We start from the raw sequence: 25,649 nt of genomic DNA, 5'->3' as shown, positions 1-25,649 counted from the left end.
CACCTTTTATTCTCTACAAGAGCTGAAAGCACAACTTCAAGGCACAGTTTGCCAATGTGCTACACTTGACTATGGCACTGCGTGAAACCTAATTAGGCACACATGACCTCTTTTTGCTCCCCTTTGTGACCTTTGACCTCAAATGTCAGCTGCTATTTTGTGGTCGGGTAGCAAAAAAGCAGCTGCTTATTGCGATGACTGAATATGAGCTGAGGCCACAAAGCCTTGATACGCTGTGTCCAAACCTCTTCTAATTAGTGAATTCAGCTGCATTAAGGTGCAGCAACTGCTACCACAGCTTGTGTTGGAGCGCAATTCAGTACCTTTGGGATGAGCTGGATGTTAGACGACCCAACTCCTTTTTAATATCCTGTTTTGGTTTTTTTTTAGGACACATTGGATGTGCATACCCTGTGATGGACCGGTGCCCTGTCCAGGGCGCATTTCTGCCTTGCGCCAAATGATTATGGGGAGGCCTTGGACCCACCGTGACCCTAACCAGGAAGAAGTGCATAAGAAGACAGATGGAAAGACACTGGATGAGCATGTGTTCACAAACCCTTGGCAACATACCGTATCCTCCAAACCACAGCCTATGTTATAATAAACAGTTTGAAATGTATATGTGTATTCAATCGTTATACACATTTGTCTACAAAAATGGACAGAAATACAGACAAAAGTGAGCCGTCTCCTATTGTTTGTACAATGTTCTCGCCAAAGCTCAATGCAAATGCAAATTAGGGCATGGGTGATGATTTAGCACAATACTAACAGCCAATTCATGGTATATTATATAGGGTGACCACATACCTACGTTTTCCAAATACCTGACTCTGCTGCCACCCATTTCATGCCCACCCTCCTGCCACTGCTCTCTGCCTAACGATCAAGTTGTACTCTCAACTTTTTGCTACTACAGTTATTATTACCATCATGAACAGACATCATTACTTTCATTATTTTACCATCTCTACTATGATTATATCAACAAACATGAAAAGAACAACAGTCTGATGTGGTGGTACAGTGTCTTTTTATCAATAGTTAATAAATAGTTCTGACCAGAGGAGGAAGGGTCACCCTTGTCTTGGTTCCTCCCAAGATTTCTTCCTCCAGCTCTGAGGGAGTTTTTCTTTGCCCCCGTCGCCTTTGGCTTACTCACTGGGGGTCTTTTAAGGTAATTTTAAATTAATTTTTAATGTCTTATTACTGATTCCTGTCAAGCTGCTTTGTGACACCAGTTCTAAAAGCACAAATACATTTGAATTAAAATTTGGTTTGTTTTACAGTCTTCTATTTAGGATCTAAAAAAATCAGCATTTGCTTTTACAGTCAGCACACATTGTACGGATGTGTATGGATGCAGACCTAAACAACCGCACCAAGACCCTTGAGAAGAGGTGCTAAAAAAACTTTGGAGTGATTCATTTGTGGTGAGAGCATGATCTGAACTCCATCTGACCCAACTATATTCTGCAAGTTTGAGCTAAACGGCTCCCATAGCAAGGTGTTAACCTCGTATATTGCCCAGATAATTACAACAGCTTTTAACAAACACCATCTCTGCCGTTGCTCTGCAGTGTGCATGTTCAATTGCACAGGACCTTCTTAGGTCTTCCTGTATTTACTTACTTCCTCCCGTCCCAGACAGGTCTGAACAATAAGCGGAGAGAACTGTCTCACATGGTCCAAAGATATTTAACTAACTCTCTCCCACCCACACACAAGCACATCCCACAATTTAGGCCTACTTGAAGCCCTCAGTATCAGCACCCTTACCATGGTGGGCGTGTGTGTCCCCAATGTCCTTGTTTTCAAAAACCAAAACATGTTTTTCAGAAAAGGGGCTACATATGGAAAATGTAGGCTTCATTTACTTGTTAACTTCAGTTTTGAACATCCAGTTCAAAACTAAAGCACATTTATGACTGTAAACATGTCTTTTTTTTGCCAGACTAGTGCTTCAAGATGGTGTCTGACGGCCTCACAGGAATTAGAGATTTGTTCTGGAATGACGGCTGAGCTTCTCAGTATTACCCTTCTCACAACCAGGAGGACAATGAGGACAGTGAGCAATGTGTAAAGGTGTGTGTGTGTGTGTGTATGAGTGCGTGTGTGAGTGCTGGCAGTGGATAGTTTATTTCCGATTACGGTGTGTTTACTGAGTAGCGGGCATGCCTGGTGTCCTCTCTTCTCTCCTGTCCTCTTTTCTGACTCTGCTACTTGCCAGTTGGCCTGAGTACACTGCAGTCATCTGATCCAGACTATGTCCCCAGGAACACACATGCACACAGACACACACACACAATCAGAGGCAAAGTGTGTCCTTACTAAGCAAATTATAATAATGTGCACACACACACACACACACACACACACACACACTGATAACTTAGTCTTGACAATGTTTCTTTCTGATAATAAATGTATAGTTAGTGTCCACTGTATTCTATGTGGGTGTGTGTGTGTGTATGTGTGTGTGTGAGCGATGAGGATTAGGCTACAGCTGCAGTGGGTTTAGAGGATTGTTTTGGTCTTCGCTTCCCAGCATGCCCTGCTTTCTCAGCTGCTCAGGTTAAGCAGAGTGTAGCCTTGGCTCTGGCGTCATATCACTGTTTCACTGTTTGTCCCTAAACACAGCTTTAGCTCCATGAGCTTAGAGGTCACACAACAGTGTCCAGCCAGAGAGAAACTCCTAATTAGCCACAGTGCGTCTTTAGGCAGCCGAGTGACGTCAACAACAGATACAGCAATCATTTTAACAATATGCTTCTTAACCCCAATGTAGATTCCAGCAGTATGCTTTTTTTGCAGGTAGATCTGGTGCTTTTCTGTTTGTCCATTTATTAACTGTCCTGTTCTGTTCAACTGTAGGGAACAGCAATAATGTGCCTAGGTGTTGACCCGTGTTTAGACGAATTCCCAAGTGTATCAAAAATTCTGCAGGATAACGTGAGTATCTGTACGTCAGCTTAAACTCTGTAGAAGTTGGGTGATGCAACAGGACAATGACCAAAGCCGTACACATGAGATGTCCAAGGAACATGACAAAGTTAGAGCAGTTCCGCAAGGAAGAATGGGGGTTAAAATTCCTCCTGAATAACGTGCATGATCCACAGCTACAGGAAGTGCCTGGTTGATTAATTCAAATGGTTCACTTACTTTTTCCACTACCACTTTGAATGTTAAATGAGCGTGTTCAATAAAGCCCTGCAAGAACATATTGTTTAATGTCATTATTTTAGCCACATTATATTTGTGAATATGCTGGGCTTGGATGAGGATCAAATCACATTTTATGACAAATTAAGACAGAACGCCATACAATTTACAAGGCTTCAAATACTTTTGACAGACTTCAATGAAAACATCATCATTTGTTCAATAAAGTTGGTTTTGGACATAATTGTTACTGTTTAAGGATCATTTTAATGTATTAATGAGTTGCATGAGTAGCATACAGTTCATTGCCATTGCCAAAACATGACATGTGGTAAATGGACATATGTCAAAGATGTGATAGATAACTGCTAGATTAAAACATGATAGACTACTCCTTTAAAGCAGAATTCCCCTCTGTAGACCAAGATGGACATTCCAAAGTCAAGTTATTCAGTTATTGGCTGAAGGACAGATATTGGGATCTGTTACAGTCATATCACACGGGCCTACAGTAAATACTTTGTACAGGCAGTTTGCAGGTTTTCAGTTTTCTTTCAGTTTTCATTTCAAATGTAGAAATTGATTCAATACAACATAGCAGCGTCTTAAGTGAATCATTTTTGATACAGTAAAAATCATTGAATCGTTTAGCTAAATATCAAATTAGCATGATGTAATGCTTATCGCTTAATTATCAGCTAAGACAGCTTTAATGTCTGAAGTTTGCCCTGCGAGCTTCAAGTATGGCTCGTCTTTTCCCGCCATCTTTTAAGAGCCACTGAAGACAAGCATCCAGGCTTTTTTCTGTCCTGGCACCGAAGTGATGGAACGAACTTCCCCTGGGTGTCCGAACGGCAGAGTCGCTTACTGTCTTCAAACGCACACCTCTTACGAGAGTACTTGGGTGAAGTGTAGTGCAGAGTATTGTGGTCTCCATACTGACTTTTGTATTTAGCGCCTAGTCTATACAAACTAGCTAAGGGTATTTTCTGAGTAAACAATGAAGCACTTTTGTACGTCGCTCTGAAGAAGAGCGTCTGCTAAAATCTAACAGTTCAACTCAGGCAACTCAATTGTGTTGAATGTACTGTTAGATGCCTGTGCTGAATTAAGGGTCTTGGCTAAAACCATGGAAGACACTGTACTGCTATTCCTACATTTGTCAAATTCTTCTCATGTTAGTATTCAGTGCTTCCTATTTATGTAAGCACTAGATCTCTATTATCAAGTGGGTTTGGCTAATACAACAAAATCCATGCATTTGGACAATCTGCTGAGTTTTAACGGGCATGAAGACGTCCTATAAGGGTCCGCCACTCAGACAATTAAAAGGGCAACGAAGGCTTACAAGCTCACATTGGTTACATAATAGCCAGTCCCCACCCATCCCCCCATTCGCAGCACAACATACACATTGTCTGGGTTCCCCCAGTTGCCATGGTAACCCTGCAAGTCCTGTCCCCCTTTTCCCTCATGCTCCCATGTTTTACCATCGTGCATTACCTCTAGAAACCTCACCTTTCCTCCAAAGAGGATTTGGTTGTCTTACTGTTATATCGTAAGTCTGTGTATGAGTGTGTTTGTTAGCATGTGAACAGGTAATATGCTTGTATCCTGTGTGTCATGGGATGTATTTTTGGTTTATCTCCTGTCATTTAAACATTCATGTGGCTCAATGTTTTTCTGCATCTTTTAAGCACAGCAGCTGTTTTTTACACTGTGTGAGCCTGATGATATGGTCATGGTTATGGAGAGAGTAATAGAAATGCTCCAAAATGACTTATAATATACAAATAAGCCATATATAGTATTTATATGGTTTCATAAAAATAAAAGTTCTAGATGCTAACATGACTTTTTTGGACATCAATGCTGGGTTCAGCCTGTTGGGTCATTTTGCAGGGTTATTTCCACAGTGTAGTCATTGTGTAGCCCAGCTGCTGGGTTAGTCACTGTCGCAATAACAACCCAGCCAGTGGGTCAGTTTTCAGTAATAATGATCATTACTTGAGGAGGCCAATCGAAACACAGATGGTTAAACGGTAGTATTTAGTAGTACAGTATGTTTCTGAGCTGTTACCATGTGACCAATAGCATTAGCTTAGTTAGCTTGGTATTAAGGTTGTTTTACTGCTGGGTCACTGGAGGCTGTTACCTATTTTTACATATATTTGTCAAAAATTTCTAGCCTATTTTTAACTTAATATTATATGTTAAAATTGTTAGGGCAACATGATCAGCATACCAACTTAGATGTTAGAATATCTGTGGCAAGCTGAGATCCTTATGAAGAGCCTGCAAACAGGATGCCCTCTAAAAGAAGTACCAAAAAGCAACCCAGTGCTAGGTCAAAGCCCTGCTGCGAAAATCCAGACCAGCTTTTACTCTTAGCTAATTTCAGATGGTCTAAGCTGGTCTTAGATGGTCAAGGTGGTTGAAAAGCTGGTCATTAAGGCGAAAACATACCCTATGCTGATAAGCTAACTGGTTAACCAGCTCTTGACCATTGATGATGAATACTGGTCATGCTGGTCGACCAGCATTGTCATGTTGGCCAAATTGTCAAGCCTGGTCTTAATGCTTTATGCTTAATGTTTTGCTTGGCCAGGTTGATCATGCTTGTAGACCAGCCAAACCATCAAACTAGCTCAAGCTTGCCAGTACTGTGTACCAGTACCTATGCACATGATTTAAAACCATTAGAACATATGCAGGTAAACGTGAATACAGTAAAAACTAACTAGACGTTTTCGAAGAGGGTAATTGAGATCTTGTGTAAGCAAGTTTGAAGAACAGTTTGCTTCCAGATTTCTCCTGAACTTCCTCAGCCAGTGCATGGATGCGTTTAATTCCTTGATCAGCACACCTGATTTAACATACCAATTCTGACTAACCAAACCAGGAGCTGGATGACAACTCTAAATACTAGTTGGCTGTTAAAAGGAGAGGTTTAAAAAAGGTTCAACACAGTGACACACATAGACCACTACTAATTTTTGTATGAATGTTTTGAGTATTATTTCTTATATTAATGGTTTACTGAGCAAATAAACACTTACTGCCCAGATGGGGAGCTTTGTCACTGTAATTTCCACAGATGCCTACTCTTGCACAGTAGTGTCTACTAGGGTAACTCTTATGACCCAGCATATTGGGTTATCCATATGGACATAATGGTGCAAGTGTGGAAGTGACCCAAACTGTGATGTTTTTAGCACAGCTTCTAGTGTCTGTATATTTGAGTAAGCATGTGCATGTTCTTTGTGTCTTTAGGGGCAATCCTCCAGTTTCATGACAACATATTTTGGTCCTTGTTGGGACATTGTCTGCTCTCCACAAAGAAAAACACTTCAACCACAAAACTGCAGCTTGTATTAGAAAATGGTGACATTTTGGTTTCTGAGTTTAGGAGTATGGTTGGGTTACATAGGGCCCACATACACTCAAACTAGCACAACAGCATTTACACACACAGTGCACGTGTTATCAATAATGGGTATTTCTGGATGCAGTAATTGCATTTCCTCAGCATGCTTCGTAATGATGCTGATGTGATGAGCACATGACTGTATGACTCACATGACATGACTGTATGACTGTGCTCACCCATGCCCATCTGTGTGTGTCCCTTTGTATGTTTCCCTTCATTTTTAGGGCGTAAAATCATAAAAAACAGGCCTAACATAAAGGACCTGATAGTGTAAAATGGTTTTGGTTACTGGGGGTAAGATTATGGTTTGGGGAAAGGCTATAAAAATCATATTACATGAAGAGACTTATAGATATATATGAAATATACCTATATAGGGCAAACTGTATGTCCTTACAATGTATTCAAAACAAGTGTATGTGTGTGTCTAGAGTGTCGGATGGACTACAAACACAAGATGTGCAGACATACTGTAAAGAAGAACAAAACATTTAATTTCCATCATGCGTCAGCTCCCAATCATCATCTAACTTAGAGTCACCAACTGCCCATTACTGGGGCAGGGCAGAGAGGAACTGGAATGACCTGATGGCTGTGACTCCAGAAGGTACCTAGTGCAGCTGTTTTGTACTGGTGATTACCACAGACAATAGCTTCAGCATGCCTCCCTGTACTTACCAGACCTACTGACTTAAAACTCACTAATAATAGATTTTACAGGGCATTTAATATCATTGGTCATTCTGACTGGACAATGCAATGCTGGTTGTTCTCAATGAGATATTTTGGAACTTTTATTTTCCTCCCTTGAACTGATGCTGAAAAGGTTTGGAATCATTATTTATAAGTTATAGCATTGCTGTTCAAAAGTTTAGAACTAGGGCACTAGGAGGCTATTAGCCCTAGAACACTAATGTTAAAATTAGTAACACCATCACTAACGTTGGGTATATTTGACCTGGTATAAAGTTCCAGATAAAATATAGTTTTCATCAATTTATTTTAAAAGTACAACAATGTATGACAAGTTTTGGAACCCTTCTTTAATTTTACAACATACAACATCGCATTAAAAAAAAGGTACCATGGATGACCCTATAAAAAAACTGGTAATCCTTAACAGGTAATGTCCTAACAAAAAAAATAATGCTGCTGGGAACTTGGTCTTTGGTCCCCCTATTCCTGGGACATGTGAGCCCTGTCTGGTAAAGGCACAGTCTTCCTGCATCACTGATAACTGTGGGACAGAGAGACAAAAATTGGCATTTTTTGAGAAGGGAAAAAATTATCAACTTCTTTTGATTATATGAATTTTCTTGGAAAATACCATTAATTGATATTTATTCATTACCATTATACTAATTAAGGGTTATATGCAAATTCTAACTTACCTTATGCCTTACATGGAGTCAGTACAGGAAGGGTAGTAATGGCGAGGGCACACTGGTCGACGGCAGACATGACACCTGTGTCGTGTCTTCCTGTCCGAGCCTGTGGGGCAGTCAGCACACCTCACTAAGGGACCTCCGCTTTCTGCTGCCACTGGTCCAACCTCTCTAGCAGTAGTGCCAGGTGTAGGGATGTTGCACACAGTGCAGATGAGGATTCTGAGCTGACGGGACAGACTTGAAGAGGGGAGTCTCTGCTCTGCCCATGGCTTGATAAGTGCCATTGCCAAAGCCTGCATATACTGCTTCCTCCTTATTGGTGTGTCACCTCTCCTTAAGGCATTCTCCTTGTGAATGATCCATGAGTTTATCACACCAGCGTTCATCATGCCATATAGCACACACAGTGGCCACCTCTTGGTTTTTGTTTTTTGTTTTTTTCACTTGTAGCATGCCATAGTAAAAATGCCTGAGACAAGATGACAGCTGTGGATGAAATGGGGCAGAGAATGTGGCCGGCCTGAATGTTGTTTCCCTTGAAAAGTGCAAAGAGCGCCTGATTTAAACACACAAACACTAACATTTGGTAAATTCCACCCATAAAATATGTTACTCTCTATCACTAACGCTGGGTGAAAATCACCCAAACGCATGCCTCTTGAAGAAAACAGATGGGAGGAGGGAATCAACCATACCATTAATGACATCAATGAGTGCCCTGAAGCTACCCAAAGTCCCATGCAGCAGCGACACAATAAAAATCACATGACAAAAATTTTGTGGGTGAAAATCACCCGGCGTTAACGTTCTAGGGTTAGTCTGGAGGCAAGCCTCTGCATTTCCGTCTCCAAAATCAGAAGCTCCTGTCTCAAACGTGTGGCTGAACTCCACCTACTTTTGCTTATGCCTAAGCCATGGCCAAGTGTTCACAGTAGCACTGCTGTTGGGGGTTGTTTACATTGTTATGACTAAGCCACATGGTCAACACGTTCCTGAGAAGGCTGATCAGTCACGGGTTGCATTTAACCCAATTTGGATTCTTTTTCAGGATCCTCTATTTAAAAACTCATTAAAAGAACCTTTTACTGCTATTTACATATTTTAATATTGCAGTCAGGTTGTCAGCTCCAATTTTTTTGCCCTGCCAAAGACTTTTGCCCAGTGCAAACACACACACACACACACACACAGACACTGATCTTCTCCATACCGAGGACCCAAACTGGGTCAGCTCCCTCTCTCTGACTGAGCTCTGAATTATAATAAGGTCTGGTCATGCTTGTCCAGAGCGTAGGCTGCGATGACAGAACACGGAGAGGACACTCAGTTGATGAAAGAGGGTCAGAGGTCATGTTGATTGAGGCAAAAAGCGTGGATGTGTTTGTGTGTGTGCTTCACTGAGCATATGTGGGCTGAATCTTTGTGCTGACGGTCATTACATAACAGAGACCCCACACTGAAACAATTGTCTTTCCTTCTCACATCACAATTCACTGCTGATATTTCAATGTCCGGCACTTGATCTTCATTGGTCTGTACTTTAAAGAGCCTAGACATTTATTTTACATCATGTGGTGTACTTTATATTGATCGTTTGAGATTTCATGGACCAAAAACAATCAATCATTTATTTTGCATGACCAATGTTCAATCTGCAGGTTTTATTAATGTGCCGAATGTACCTTTTTAAGATAAATGTCAATTATCTGACTTGCGTTATAGCTCATTCAAAAAGCAGTTCAGCCTGAGATAGTCTTCGCAACTTCTGTGGGCGGAGCTTAACTGCTGTCAGCTAAATAAGTGGATATAAGTAAATGTGTTTTAAACTTATGCACCTTTCAGACATGTACTGTAAACCAGAAAACACTGTACTTTATTACCATATATAAAACGTAAATGTCTATATTTACAATTAAGTATTTAGTGTTTTTAATTAAGTTGCAATTAAGTTGATTCAGTCCATTCAGTTTATCTACTAACATTTGTGAAACAGCATGCCATGACACATAAGCTGAGCTTATCTCTAGTGAACATGTCCACTGCTGAACAGTGGACTGTTCAGTTCCATCATTCTCCAGAAGAGCTAGAGAAGACCCTGACCAGGGCTGGATTTTCCAAAAGCATCTTAGTAGAAAGATAATAGCTGGGCGAGTATTACACTATTCTAGCTACAGGCTAAGATGATGCTTTAGGGAAACTGGGCCCAGTACAAATATTTCTCATGTCTGCTTATTATTTAAATGAAACAAATGATTAATTGATGTTATTACTCAAATATGGTGATTTGTTCTGTTGTTTTTGTTCATTCATGGCAATTAATAACATATTGACACGTTCTGATCTGACCTTGAGACTGGCATCTGGATTTTCATGTCTGTGTGGTAAGCCTTGACGTCTCACTGGCACATATGCGAAGGAGGATATGTGAAGGAGCATTAATGAAGGAACTAATGCATGACCTAATGACATACTATATTTACATATTTGTATCTCTCTTGTTTTGAATACATTTACAATAGTGAGTCTTAGTCAGGCTCTGCATTCATGAAGCTTTCACACTAACAATGCTAGAGACCACTGCTACAATCCGTTTTATTCATTACAATCATTTATTGATCTAGTTTTAACCAGGGTTTTACATTTGCTTGGAATATTTAAAATCCAATGTCAGGATTCAACAGGCTTTCAGAAAGTATACAAAGTAGTATTGCGTTTGTGAGAAATTGGTCGTTTTTAGTTGGAGCTGGAATGGCATGCCTGGTGAACTAGCTTTTATGGGACCTAAACCACATATGGCTCTGTTTACTGGACATTTGGCGTGTCTCCTGAAGACCACTTTCATTCCAGACTTGCTTTGTTTGACAAGGGCATGAACTAATCACATATATAGCAGTGACAGCAATGCCTGGCTATAATTACGATGGTCTAATTTAAGCTGTGACACACTTATTCAGTCGTAGTATCAAGTTGAGACACAACGTGAAGGTGAAGGGCACGTTCATATACTTGATTATGGGGAGTTATTTCAGTGTGAATGGAATATCATGTGGATAGAAAAGGTAAAGCCTGTGCTAAGTCCTAGGAAAGGCAATAGGGTAGGTGCCAGAGAATTGAAAGGTTTGGGACAGCTAAATTTGTCCCCTTCCCACCACTACAAGTTCATGCGTCAGCATGCAGCTCATGGCCACTAACGTACACAATTTCACTCTCAGTCAAAATGTACCTTATCAACCAAAATATGTTTGGTGTGTCAAGGCTAATGGAGCTAACACACCCATAATTAGACCCTCAAAATGATAAACACTGATTATCTGCATCTACAGTGGCAGTGGACACTCAGCTCTAAAGGTGATGTGTTAAAAGCAGACAAATAGGCAAGTGTAAGAATCTGAGCCACTATAATAAGGGCCAAAGTGTGATGGCTAGACGAATGGGTCACAACATCTCCAAAACATCAGACAGGTCTCCAAGAAAGTGCCCCAGGAAGGACCTGCGACAGGGTCACGAGCACCTAAAGCTCACTGATGCGCTGATGCGATCTATGGAGACACGCCCCCCCCCTCCTCCCTTCCAACCTACAGGACATTAAAGGATCTGCTGCTAATGTCTTGGTGCCAGATACACAGGACGTCTTTAGAGGTCTTATGGAGTCCATGCCTCGAATGGTCAGATATGTTGAATCAGCACAAGGGATCTACTCAGTATCATCCAGGTGATATCATGCAGTATCATTGCAGTAAGCAATATTGTATCACTAGTTTAATAAGCAAATTTCACATATATAGTCAATGATTTTGCTAGCTTGGTTTGCCACTGACTGAAAACATCCTAGGCAGACGGCAACAGTCAGACGTACATTACTATCAACACAAGGGCGTACACACACATGGACATGCAGCAGTGCGCAAACCCATAGCACGTGCCATTTGGTAGCTATGCAAACTTTGACATCAACAATAAACAGAAAATAATATATAATTTAACAATTTATCATTTACTCTAGAGGCGAGATTCCCTACCGCTTCAGCAAGCCTTCCCATACCGTGCACCATGCATCCGAACAAGACGCACTTTTCCCGTCGTTACGACAGCAACGGGTACACAGATGATGGCTCACCTAAAGAACACTAAAATATTGTTCGGGTTTTTTTTATGTTTACCCCATAGCTGCAAAGTGAGTAACACTGATTATCTTGTAACAGTGGTTCGTATCAGGGATATTGATCCTGTGCAGTCCATGTCCTGGAAGGCCAGAGCTGTTTAGGCCCTTATGCCAAATGTAGTCTATCAACAAAGCCATGTTTGGTGTCTGAAGTCTGCTTACTTAATTTTCAACTGACGTTTGCCAGTCTATTGCCAAAAGCATTCATGCAAACTGCATGGTTATGTGCAAGGTATGGCATATAGCTATATATAACACGGCACTAGGAGCCATCTTTAAGATGAAGCACAACTTGGTGGATCAACTACATTTAACGGTACGTCTGTGCAAATTTGTTTGTGTTGCTGAACTGTTCCTTTAAAGAATGTCAAACATCAGACTTCACATTGTTGTGGCATCTCAGGACACATCTGCCCGCCCTCCTCTTTGACCTGAGGATATAGGTGAAACGAGCAGTGCATGCACAAACCACACGTGCACAGACATTCCACAGAAAAGACGCCTGACACTTGTTTGCTGAATAGGTCAGAACGCTGTGTCCCTTTTGGACTTGATCACTTGAAACGAAATAGACCCACACGTGATATTTACCAGAGAGGCGTCCAAATTTAGGGCCACTGGGTTGCTGCTGAGCATTTTAAATCAAAGCCCTTTCCCATTGCCACCAGAGTATCAGAGGATAGAATAACCACAGAAGGAAAACACAGCATGGTCCGGGATGACAGCAGCAGAAAGCCCAGGCTCCGTTTAAGTGTATTGAGCTACACTTCTCTACACGCTTGAGACACTGTTGTGCTGTGGGTTGCTGATAAAACTCTTGCTTGATTATTTTAACATAGAATATGGATACAATTGTAGTCATGATACCATACTAAAAAGCATCTTTTGCCTAAACTTAAAGGAATTTTGGTGAAAAATGTGGTAAATGCTGTTAATCACTCACCTCAGACGAAGTCAATCAGCCACCACATGTTCCTTATTTGCGATTTGCTTCCTTCATTTAGCAAACACTGAACATAGAGTGTCACCAATCTCATCTCTGTACATGCACACTCACTTTCGACCTGCTCAGATTACACCTAAATTAGTTTAGCACAGACACGTTGATAATTTTAGAGCACAGTATGACTTTCTTTAGTCTATAAAATCAATAACAAACTTCTTCACACAGCTGGGGCAGCTGGGGCAGCTATTTTGAGTAACTGTTATTATTTAAAAAATGACTTTTCAATAAATAAGTCATTATCTAAACATGTAAATGAAGATTTGCCATGTATGTATTTAGCTACCGAGGTGAAACTGGTAACAGTCAATACCCAGTGTTTGTAAGCAGTGTTAGCCTAGCTGATCTACTGCATCTGCTGCGCTCACATGCTACTGAAATTGTGGTAAATATGAGTTCCCGACTTAGAAGTTGAACATGAACACCCCCTCAAGACGTAATTTCTGGTGGTAAATTCAGAGATGATTTTGATAGCCGAGTTCCCGAGTTGAGGTGACCGTCAACCTTTTAACAAATGGCGAAAAAGACAAAGTCAATGTCGGATGATATGTAATTATTTATTTTTAACAGTACAGCTGCTGTTAATGCTGTTAATTGTTTGTGCACATTGTTTTAATCTGTCATCTCTGTAATGTGCATATAACCTGATTTGCAACAACTTATCGTTCTTAACTCAACAACTGCTACTTATCGTTCTATCCATAGCACACTGACTACTCTGCTAGCATTGTGCAAGTTAGTACCGTTACATTAGCAGGCATTTCTCATCTCGGCCCGGCAGCAAAGCACTTGAACGTGACACGCTCATAAGTCTCTTGACTAGCACATGAACGCAGCATTAATCAGATTTTTCAATCTGGGTCTGTCAGAGTGTAAATGTTAAAATCTTAGCTCATATCAGTGTGTCTACATTTATTCTGTTGGGTCACTATGAATCCATGAAAGTCACAAATATGACAAGTGGTCATGTACATGTGTGTAGATTCTACTACTGCATTGAGTTAGGGCCTTTATGCAGGCTGCATGAAATATAGCCCACATCATACACACAAGTGGAGGATGTTGGAGCCAAAGGCAGAATTGCTTTGCATCTCCAATGCAGTAAGAGTTTCTTATGAATGAAAGCATAACCAGCATAACCAAAACAGGTCTGGGAAGTGCACCAATTGCAAAAAATATTTGCACCCATAAAATGTACATTCACCCTGTTCACTACCGAAAGCTCTGGTCAAAACTAACAACCTAGTAAAATACAACAGTGACTATGGTGGTGTTGATACTAGAGAGCAGCTCATCACCGCCAGGCTCTGCTAGTTAAAGGTAAAGGTGAAAAAGGTGCACGTATTTGTCACTGTACAGCGAAATGTGTCCTCCGTATTTAATCCATCTGGTAGTGAACACACATGTGTTAGGGGCAGTGAGTACACACACACACCCAGAGCGGTGGGCAGCCAACTCCAGCGCCCGGGGAGCAGAGAGGGCTCAAGGGCCAACAGTGGCAGCTTGCAGAGCCCGGGAATCAAACCCACAACCCTGTTATCGATATCCCTGCGCTCTAACCGCTGAGCCACCTCTGCCCCATGGTTAGGGGAATACGGGTTGCTACTCGAACCAGACCAGACCAGAGGCCACGGGTTTTCCTGTGCCAGTATCTGCAGAAGTGCAAATTTGATAATCAACACATTTGATAATCAAACCTGGGGAGCAAACGAGGATCCGTGCTAGGCTACAAGCTTACGCTAGCCGGCGCTAGTACATACTATCCCAATTTTCTGTTCCCTTGAAAAGAAACTGGACTATCAAACTAGAGCTAAACACACATCAGCAGGACCAGAACCAAAAAGTGGACCAAAAGTACCAACTTTTTTTTTTTTTTTTTTTTTTTTTTTTTTTTTACTGGTAAGACTTGAGGGGTGAGGGGTGACAAAGCTAAAAGCTAACCAGCTAAAATCACTTCAACTTGCTAACAGCACACTATGCTGAGAGGACAGCAACAGAGTTCAGTTAGACTTCAGGATAATTACAGTCCTTTTGTTACAGTGTTAAAAATTCTGCCATACATGGTGCTGTGAACCAGTGAATAAGAGCAGAGCTACCTAATGTACAAAACAGGGTCTTCTAGACCCTCTAGCTGCTCTGGACACTGTGTAAATAATCCAGGATTAATGGACCAATAGAATTGCTCTAAATAACTTGAACTATTTACATTATTTTACATTAACTTCCATTCAAAGTTAAGAACCTTTTTGCGCTCTCCTGTAAAGTCACCATTTTGGAGATACATGTTTTTCACTGGACAGCGACAATATGCAATTTCTGTCAAAATGTGCAGACGATGTTGCTATGGAAATATGTGCTGGTGACTAAAAAAAACCCCATTCAATCTACTTAACTACATAAAACAACCATTTAACCTAGCGTGGTTAAGCACTGCTCTACTGTGCTATCAGGATCTGATGGAAACACTTCTTTTAGAACAGAGATTGCGTGCATTGCCGCAGGTTTCCATTCAACTCAAGCAAGGGCCGCACCTGATTCCACTTGTTTAATCAGTTACTTTCAGTATTTACTGATTAAGTTACAGAAGTTGTGTTCCCGATTAGTTGAAGGAAAACCTGGAGCCAGTGTCTTTCATGACTCCACTTCTAGAACATCGAATAACGTGTAGACAAGCTAAGGTTATCTTACATGACCTTAGTTGTGCCACTCTGCTCTAGTCTCTCCTAGATTAGACTTGTATCCTCATATTAAGACTGATGAGAAATCAGGACATGGCTCATTTCATAACAAATTACAACGGATGCTTACGGTAATGCTGTAACCAAACCAAGTATCCACAGACTCTTGTTCTCCCGAGACACGTATTGTGGTTTCTTCAAGACTTAATTGCATAACATTTCAGCGCAGGCTTGTCCAGGCATCACACACACACCTCTAAAGGTCTAATCACCACATTACATTCCTATAGCATATGCAAATCACAGACAGGGATTAAGCAGAGACTTGGGACTACATTTGTCTCTCAATGCTGGGGTCCTTTCAAACTGCTGTTTAGTCAAGGAGTAGTCTTATGACTTGTAGCCTGTTTGTCAATTTTGCCTCATTTCCTACACAATGGCATAAATTTTGATTGAATGTGAATAAAGAGCGTATTGTTTGGGATTAGGTGAAGTGAAAACTTGTCTTTTCTGTTCAGCAGAATAACAAAAGACAGAAACCAAAGCAGCACAAATGTTTCGGTAAAGTTAAGAATTTTAATGTATTGGTGATAAAGTTAAACCACATTTCCTGTAATAAATTTTCCACTGTAAGAAAAGAATACTAAACGCATCAGGCAAGAATAAGGAAAACCTCTACAAGGAAAGTTATACAAATGTAAAAATCACCAATGCATATTGGACCCCATCAGAAACAAAACCAGTGATCTGAATCCAGAAAATGGACCAGAACATGGCCATGGCACCGTCAGAGTAGTGTAAAACACCTAGATACTTAATAAAAACCATGTTAAAATGTATTACATGCACCAATGGTCACAAATGTATATGTACAAAAAGGGCTAGCTGCAAGTTACACAAGCAGAGTAGAAGTCTTCCACACAGCCTTCCTCCTCGATCACACTAGATGACAGCCAGCATATGGTCATATGGTTCCAACTTTTCAAACTTGGCAGTGAGGGCACCAAACGGTTTGGCTAAGCTGCTCCAATCGCTGCACTAAAAATAAAATCTCTAGATGAACAGTTCCATCTAGTTCCCAGCTTGTATTAGACTGGCCAGCTAAATACAAGGCTCCAGTAAAACCACAGACTACAGTACAAAAATGTATGATACGTCTACCCTTACAAGACCGTTAAAAGGAGGGGCTGGGCCAGTTCAGTTCACTTGTATTCCACAGGCTCTTCTCCTTGCTCACTGAGCAGACATGTACGAATAAGAGCCTCGGTCACAGCGTATGGGTCGCAGTTGGCTGACGGACGGCGGTCTTCAAAGTATCCTCGCTTGTCTTGGCCCACGGCACGTGGGATACGAATGCTAGCACCGCGGTTGGCCACTCCAGCAGAGAACTCGTTGATGTTGGAGGTTTCATGGCGGCCAGTGAGACGTCTGGCATTGTCCAACCCCCCTTTAGGGTCGTAGGCACGAATGTGGTATTGATGCCTCTTGCTCAGCTTGTCAATGGCTTCCTCAATATACCTGCAGGAGGGGGATAATTAGCCACAAATATTTGCTTTGTTGTTGTTCACAGCTCTCAAATTGGACCCTCAGCATTTCTTTAGGCCAAAAGGATCCCAACAGAAGAACAAGTTCTATGCTGGTAGATGCTGGATGTAAGCAGTTCTACTGGGTCAGTTAACAGTACTTTTACTGGAGCATTCATTCAGCGTACTGCAACCTAGCATACTACATAACTTAAGATATTTTAAAAGCTTAAGGATATTCCTTCTAAATACAGCATTAGAAAGAAAACAAACATACTTCAAGCCTCCCTCCTCTCGCATTTCCTTTGTGCTGAAGTTAGTGTGGCATCCGGCCCCATTCCAGTTGCCAGAGATGGGCTTGGGGTCAAAGGAGACCACAACACCAAAGTCTTCACACACCCTGTGCAAAATGAAGCGAGCCATCCACAGGTGGTCTCCCATGCTGATACCTTCACAGGGACCTACTTGGAATTCCCACTAAAGGAAGACAAGAGTTACATGCAAGAATGATTAGACTGCTGATTGTGACCTTAAAAGAATCACAGAGCTGGAGCTTAACCATAGGAAGTTCCCTATTGCAATTATCTGATTGAATAAATGGTCCAATTTCTCCAAATTCCTACAGATTGAAACATTAGGAATCACATTACAGGACATTCAGTAATAAGCCCACAAAGCACAGGTCTGTCCATCATCAGGTTGTTATTTATTAAGGAGTAGCGGAGCTCTGGATTTGGACAAACTCCGAACACAATCCAATCAGACTCACAGAGTGAAAAGTAAGCCCAAAGCCCAAAGGTTCATGTCAGCATTACACCTCTGGGCACACAAAATCGATAACACAGCACATGAGGCCCATTAGCATGTTTTGTTGGAAGCTCTGTGCTCAGCCAATTACAGGAGATCAAGGTCACATCTACATGTTCTACAGATCTTTCTATACAATACAGATCTTGTCTGCAATCCTTTTAACTACCGAACCTTCTCAGGTAAAACTAACCCAGCTCCAGAAGGGCTTTAGGAGACATTTACCTGTGCAGGCATGACCTCAGCATTGGTGCCACAGACTTCAACCCCAGCATACAGACAGGCTCTGTAATGGGCCTCAACGATGTCTCTTCCATAAGCCTTATCTGCACCCACTCCGCAGTAGTAAGGACCTGTTTAAAACACATGCACAGAAACCTCTTATTTAGACTGGAAGGTAATTTTACAAGTTAGCCCGATAAGTAACTAAAAGCAAGCCTATACAGTAGGAAATGGGTGTTCCTGTTGGACAATGTTCTTGTTTTGGCTAAAATGACCCAGCTCACTGAAAAAGCTTTTGAATTATAAAAACACCCCACAAAACATTCAACAACATTTACCCTGAGGTCCGGGGAAGCCGTTTGAGGGCCAGCCAAAAGGATGACCATCAATGCCAAGAATCGTGTACTCCTGCTCCATTCCAAACCATGGGTGCTGGTTCTCCACCATTGCCATGATCTTTTTACACGTCTGGCGAAGGTTGGTTTCTAAAACAGAAAACGGTTGTTGAAATTTGCGGGTTTTTTTTTTTTTTTTCACTCTGCAACTTAGTTGAACCATGTATGTCACTTTGATAAACAATCAAAAGATCCATCAAGATTTAGCAAATGGCCAAGATCATCTCACTCCATTCATAAAACACACAGGTGTGCAATACCTCATCAGCTTTCTGTTCCAACATTGTTGCATGTATGCCTGTATAAAAAAAAGGGGTCCTCACCTGCAGGTTTGCGGTTGTATTTGAGCACTTCACAGAGAATGAGCTTGTTGGGGTCTCTCCTGAACGGGTCTCTGAACATGGCCTTGGGGATGAGGTACATGTCACTGTTGGAGCCTTCAGACTGGTACGTGCTAGAGCCATCAAAATTCCACTCTGGAAGATCTGGAAAAAGTTACATCCATTAGGAAATCAATAATTCAAATATTGAGAGAACTAGAAAAGCTAATCACTCTTAACAGCAGAAACTTTAACTGCCCATCCACACATTAGAGTCCACAATAGTACCTTCAATGGTCTTGGGCTCTGTATCCAAGGTCCTGGTCTTGCAGCGGAGTCCCTCTCCTGTCCCATCAATCCAAATGTACATGGCCTGCACCTTATCTCCCTGTGGCAGCTCCAAGTACTGCTGCTTCACAGCTTTACTCAGATTGGCACTGGATGAAGTGGCCATTGTGTCGGCTATAAGAAACCTGTGGAAGATTAAGGGTGCAGGGTTTAGGGTCTGTTCAACGCTGCACTTCAACACAGATCTTGTTGCTCATCTGTTCACCAACCGTTCACCCAACTGCCATCTGATGCTGATCGGGACCGTTTGCATCAGCCATTACGTTGGATTGTATAGAAAAAAAAAAAATCTGATCTGATCAGATCACTACCCAGATCAATCTGGCTACTGATCAGATACCCAGTTTAAGAGCATCAGCTACTACAACGAAAGGTGCCCATCACTGCGACTGAAGAGGTCTGGAGTCTAGGCTGTAACACCACCGCTGCAGCTTCAGGCTCACTCCCCCATTCACACAGCATTCAGCAGTGGATTAAGGAGCTGGCTGAGGCACTAAAGCCCAGCGATCTGAACAACACCAACAATGCTCAAGAGCGCCGGAGGAGCCAGTGCTCCACCACCACAGCTATAGCGATAGGTCACACGATAACCGCCACAATGATGCAACACAGGGGGCGACTTACGACGAAGTCAGTCGAGTCAGACGATTTGAAGAATGAATAAAAACGTCAAAACCACAAAAACGTGTATTAACGGCAGCAAAACGGTTCGCACATCTTAATGTAACACAGCCTTTAACTCGCTTTAACCAAGGAACAGAAACCTGTGGTACACAATAGCAGCCCCCAGAATCCGCCGTGCGAGGAGTTCGAACAGCCGCCGGAACAACACGCGCTCTCCGTAAGACCGAGAAAACGGCGGGACACTCACCTTTCAACAAAGACAAATACTCAGTGCGCGACTGGTTGTGCGTCCAGCTGGTTTTCGAGGATTTTCCTGCCTGTTTTTCTCTCATTCTCTTGCCGAGCGTCTCAGCCGCTCCTCGGACTTTTAAAGAGCCCTTAGAGGTCTGCCCGCCCCGGATTGGGCAGATCCCATGTCACACGCTCGCGTATAGTCGACGTCATGCGAGAGGAGCGCGCTCATTGGACGGCTTACCAAAGCGGTTTTCCTCCCCTTAGTAACACTACGCTCATGCCCTAGAGGCCGAGTGTACACTTACTAGGGAAACGTACTACACGTGATTAAACGTTTCCGTACTGGTGAGGGGGTTGCCGAAAAGGGTAGCTAGCATTTTAAATGAGGCAAATGATCTTAATGTAGACCAATGTGTATTTTTAAATATGCTATTTAAACTGTTATTGGTGTTATTACAGTGCCAGGCCGCCAGAAGATCAATTTATTTACCAAGATTTAGATTGTTTTAAAGATAAGTAACAAGACAAAGGCACGGAGAGAAATTCAGTCAGAAGCATCTGGAGCATGTAGTTATGTTTGTTTTTCACATGTCGACCAGAGTAAGTCATTTGAAAAAAAAAAGATAGTAGCTAAAGGCAGCAGAAGCAGCTCACACACCTGGCTAGCGCTAGCTTGTTAGCGATTAGCTAGCTGTAACAACACACCGATCACTAACTTGGTTTCCACACAGCACCACAAAGTCACTTAATGCCCTTGAAGTTTCTAGAAACAGGTGATGAAATTTGGCATATGCTTACATTAAGTTTGGAAGTATGGCAGCAGTGGAAAACAGCATTCCACATAGATATAGATACATAGCTAGCTGTTCAAACAAGTATGCACTACTTCAGCATGCTACAGCACAAGTGCACACTAGCCAAGCGTTCTAGTGCGCAGGTACTCATATTGGAACGTGGCCCAAGTGCTTGCTTGTTGAACCCTTGAGGGTGCAAGACGATTAAACAGAGAGAAATGGGACACCTGTAGTAGAGAGTGAATGGCTAGGGGCTTTTCATACTTAAAACATTGATGTGAGGGTCAATGTTCAGCTATACAACAGAAATCTCACATCATATGGGTATGATTAGCAAAAACAAACAAACAAACAAAAAAAACGAAATAAAAACGAAATAAAAATACTCTGCATGATTATACTTAATAATTCTATAATATTATTGACACGCATAAAATTCTAAAAAACAAACAAACAAAAAAAACACCCAAAACATGATTGTCTTTGTAGCCCTAAAACGATGGAACTGCAGCTAATAGTAAGACTAAGGCGACCCCTGGTGGCCCCTCAGGGAAGAACCACGTTAGTGTAGTTTAGCTCCTACAATCAAATCCTCCTATGACAAAACCTAATACCAAATAATTATAATTTTTCTAGTAATAATTTCAGAAAAAAGCATTTTGAACTGTGAGTTCGGTTAGAACTGAAAATGATAAAAAAAATGTTATCAATCAGTTCAGATAAAGCCCTGATGATGGGATCAGTAGTGTGATGAATTTTTTGTTACTTGATCTCATCAAGCACAGTGGATCAGTCTGATCAGACAGGCTTGTAGGACAGCCTTCACCCCATTGTGTGTGTGTGTGTGCTTGATTTAACGCTGCCATTTAACGCCTCTGTGTGAATTTAGCCTATGGGCATGTTACAGTCAGCAAATGACCTGATTGACTAAGCTGTTTAAGCTGTTTGACACATTCTTTCCTTGCCATTTCTAGCAATTATCATATGAAAAGAACGCACTGCACCTTTCTAGGTTCACAGTTTTAAATACATAAAAACTTGTCCTGCTAGTTTTGTGAAGTAAAATGGACATTACATTTTCTGTAGGTGCAGCATTGCCTAGAAAGTGGTTCTAATGAATTAAATGTACCATATTTGAAGGCCAAGAACATACTTACTGGAAACTCCAGCACTTGCTGAAAGATAGTTTGGGGATTCTTTCAAAATTTCCACTAAATAAAGTCTTCTTTCTCAGACATGCTTCAGCTTTTCTGAAAATTCTCTGTAAAGAGTTCCTCAACTGTCCTGAGCCGTGTGTGTTTGTTATACTGTTGTAACACACATGACTGGGCTTGTATATTAGGGGACCACATGGGTGGAACGTGGGCTAGGTGGCTTCCAGGTGGGTCTCTGAGTGGGTTTGTACATACTCAGTTACAGGGACCCAGTTGAGCTTCCCAATGGGCCTTATTGTTACAGCCCACCCTAATGTCACATGGATCCCGTCTAGGCTCTATATGCAGTGCATAACTCAGAGGGTCCCATGTTTAAACCCTCCTGGTGCCATCACTGACCCTGGTGGGCATCCATATGTGGAGCCAACATGGAACCCAAAGGCAAAACTTTCTATTTCCCAGTTGGGCCACCCATACAGGCCCCACACGGACATGTTAGCAGGGTTACATTGTCTGTGTCACATTAATTAACCAATGTACCTTCATTTAAGGGTTCTTTTAAATTGTTGCTGGCACGCAAAAACATTGTATCTCCATTTTTAGCATTATTCAACTTTCATTTAAATCTTGCTGTTGTTCTTGAGATCATGAGGTCATGAACAGATGAATAGAAATGTTTAAAAAATTCTCCCCATAAAGTTGCTATGTTGGAGATCTAAGGTTTTAGTGTGACAGTGACAAAATATTCAAATCAAAAACCCTGACTGTTAAGACATGTGAGCCTCGATAAGGCGTGTATGACCAATACCATTGAAATGTTTTCATATTTGCTTATTTTATTATTTATTAAAAGTAGACAGTTTGTTATTTGCCTAATGAGCGAATAACATTGAGCAAAATATCTCATAGAACTCAAATATATCATTCAGCCTTTCCAGCTTTAGCAACTGCATGACATCACTCAGTGAGCATGACTGCATGACATCACTCAGTGAGCATGACTGCATGACATCACAGACAGTGAGCATGACTGCATGACATCACAGACAGTGAGCTCCCACACTTGACTTAATTCCAGTTATTTCTGCAAATTGCAGCAATCCAGAATTCTCTTCTCTTTAGCTTTTGGTAGTCTGTAAAAGGAGAGCTCTAAATTCCCACCGAATCTGTAAGAGCTGTCGTGTAGCTGGCTTTTCATTGGCCAGCTTCTTTTTCAATTTCCTGCGCCTGAATGTAACCGCTGGTTAGAGACTCATTCGGATAATGCAACAGAAGCTAATGATAATAAATAAACAATATATCATGCTTTTCTAGCATTCATTAAAGTCCTACAACTGTGGGGAGGTGTGTGTGTTCTGGAGCAGATGAGAGAGCAGGGTTTTTGAGCAGGTTGTGACCCTGTTGGCTGCCTGAGTCTACAGTGCGTGCTGGAATGCTTTCCCGACTTGCAAGCTCATGCCTCCCTAACCTCTCAAGGTATTCCTGACCCTTCCCACCCTGTGTATGAGGGTGGAGAGCGCCAGCTGGATTCAGCCAGTACCCTGTCCTGTTACTTCAAACACACCAAGTGAATCCTCTGGAGTTAGACCAAACTGCACATGAGTGCCAGAAAATCTGAGAGGCAGCATGACTCCCCCAGTCTCTGCCAGTGGCTTCCCCTGGACGGCCAGTGTTACAAATGTCTGAAGCTCTTTCCACTTGAGGAGACTTAAAAAAAAAAAACATCACAGTTTATATTGAACAGTAAAATTAATGAAATATCAGCACAATATTAACAAAATAGGAAGGAAAAAGCCTTGTGACTAACGGCGCATTAGGTGTGGCAGTGCAGTAGTGATGTTTCTGCCATGATAGCGATACTTGGCTGCCACAGTAACAATGCTAATGCTGCAGAAGTGTTGCTAAAGGCATGATAGCCATGCTGAGAGAGGCCATTGTTCACCACGGTAGTGGCCAGCACTTGCCGCAGTAGCAATGTTACTGTCGCACAGCGAAGCTGGGTAGCAGTGCAGAGTCAACATGCTATTCCAACGGACTCTGACACACATTAATGCCACAGTTTGTCTTCGTACCACTTCACATTACAATAATATTTCTTCAGATTTCCTAAGATAACATATGTTCTCAGCAGCACATATACTTGACTTGCTAACAGTGGCACACTCTAGCAGCTTGGGCAACCAGCCTGCAGCCTGAAATAGCCCAGGCTACATAAACACTCCGCCTATAGCCTCAGAGAAGAAATGTTGACCCTCACACCTGTATGAAAACTCCAGGCTGCAAATAATCCTGTCCTGCCTTTACATCTTTGCTTTTGTACCTGCAGCTGCAGGTACAAAAGCTGTAAGCACACGGTCTGCCTGGGGGCCCTCCAGGGCCTTTCTGTTTGTCCATGGCCCAAGCCTTGGAGCGGCAGTGGCTGGGGCTGGGGCTTTTTTTCTCGCTAACAGGTCTGCAAGGTCTGATGCAGTCTGCAAACGGCCTTGTTTGTTGGGACAAAAACATTAGCCATCACTACACTTCTGTCCTCTAGTAAAAATATCTTAGCTCAAAGCTTCACACTGAACACTATCCGTACATGTTCAGATATTCCCTGCACATCTGATTCACATCAGGAAGGGCCTAAAAATGAGCTGATGAGGTGAGCTGAGGCAGGGAATTGAAACTATGCAGGGCAGTGGGCCCTCTGAACTGGGGTGTGGTAGTAACGTTTCTACACTCTGAGGAAGTTGGCCTACACTGTACATGGTCTTCACAGTAAGAACAGACATTTACAAGTGTCAGAAATCACATACGCAATACACTTTCAAGATTAAGGCAAGTATATAATGCAGTTTGCCTGATGCTAATTGGTGGGGTTAAACGTTCCATTACCAGACTGGCTGCATTAGCTCTGTGGCTTTTGTGCAAATCTACAGAAGCAAATGAACAAGCTGTAGTAAGCAGTGTCTAATTGGCTCTAATTAAAGACTCAAAGTCCCAGTGAACAATTACTGTTACATCACTGTTAAACATCACGTACATGAGCACTATCTCAGGCCGAGGAGAGGTTACTAGCACATTGTCTTGTAGTCCATGCTTTTGTGGCAGCATCAAAATATTCTGATGACTGCCTTCAGCAGAATGTCTCTGTAACCCTGAATACACATAAACTCTCCAAGGCCAGAACAAATGGTCATTTGAAACAGGTACAACTGACAAATCTGATGTCCAAGCCCCGATTTGAGCAAGGCAGAGGCAACTGTGGTAAGGAGAAACTCCTGACATAAAAAATCTGGTAGCTCTGGTACATTTACTGACTGGATGTATAAAGTTATATACAGATATAGACACAATGTATGTGCCTATGTAGTCTATACTGAACTACTACATATATCTTAAAAAGACAGATGAAGACCAACA

At 41.9% G+C, this 25,649-nt stretch overlaps 1 protein-coding gene across 1 annotated transcript; it reads right to left on the bottom strand.

The window, feature by feature from the left end:
• Positions 1–16,382: 16,382 nt before the first annotated feature.
• On the bottom strand, positions 16,383–20,435 carry glulb (glutamate-ammonia ligase (glutamine synthase) b). Its single transcript, XM_072684027.1, has 7 exons — positions 20,313–20,435; positions 19,382–19,566; positions 19,097–19,258; positions 18,717–18,863; positions 18,382–18,509; positions 17,627–17,826; positions 16,383–17,344 (listed from the first exon to the last, which is right to left on the bottom strand). Exons 2-7 carry the CDS (start codon positions 19,545–19,547, stop codon positions 17,029–17,031), a joined length of 1,119 nt encoding a protein of 372 aa, XP_072540128.1. The 5' UTR covers positions 19,548–19,566; positions 20,313–20,435; the 3' UTR covers positions 16,383–17,028.
• Positions 20,436–25,649: the final 5,214 nt, after the last annotated feature.

This window comes from Salminus brasiliensis, chromosome 7, assembly GCF_030463535.1.
Source record: "Salminus brasiliensis chromosome 7, fSalBra1.hap2, whole genome shotgun sequence".
NCBI lineage: Eukaryota > Metazoa > Chordata > Actinopteri > Characiformes > Bryconidae > Salminus > Salminus brasiliensis.
This window is presented reverse-complemented; position numbering and strand designations above follow the sequence as displayed.

Excerpts from the sequence above, each read along its gene's own strand:
- glulb (XM_072684027.1), bottom strand. The coding sequence starts at position 19,547 with ATGGCCACTTCATCCAGTGCCAATCTGAGTAAAGCTGTGAAGCAGCAG. Across the intron at positions 19,259-19,381 it reads AGAGCCCAAGACCATTGAAG|ATCTTCCAGAGTGGAATTTT; the intron begins GTACTATTGTGG and ends AACTTTTTCCAG. Across the intron at positions 17,827-18,381 it reads CTGAGGTCATGCCTGCACAG|TGGGAATTCCAAGTAGGTCC; the intron begins GTAAATGTCTCC and ends GTCTTCCTTTAG.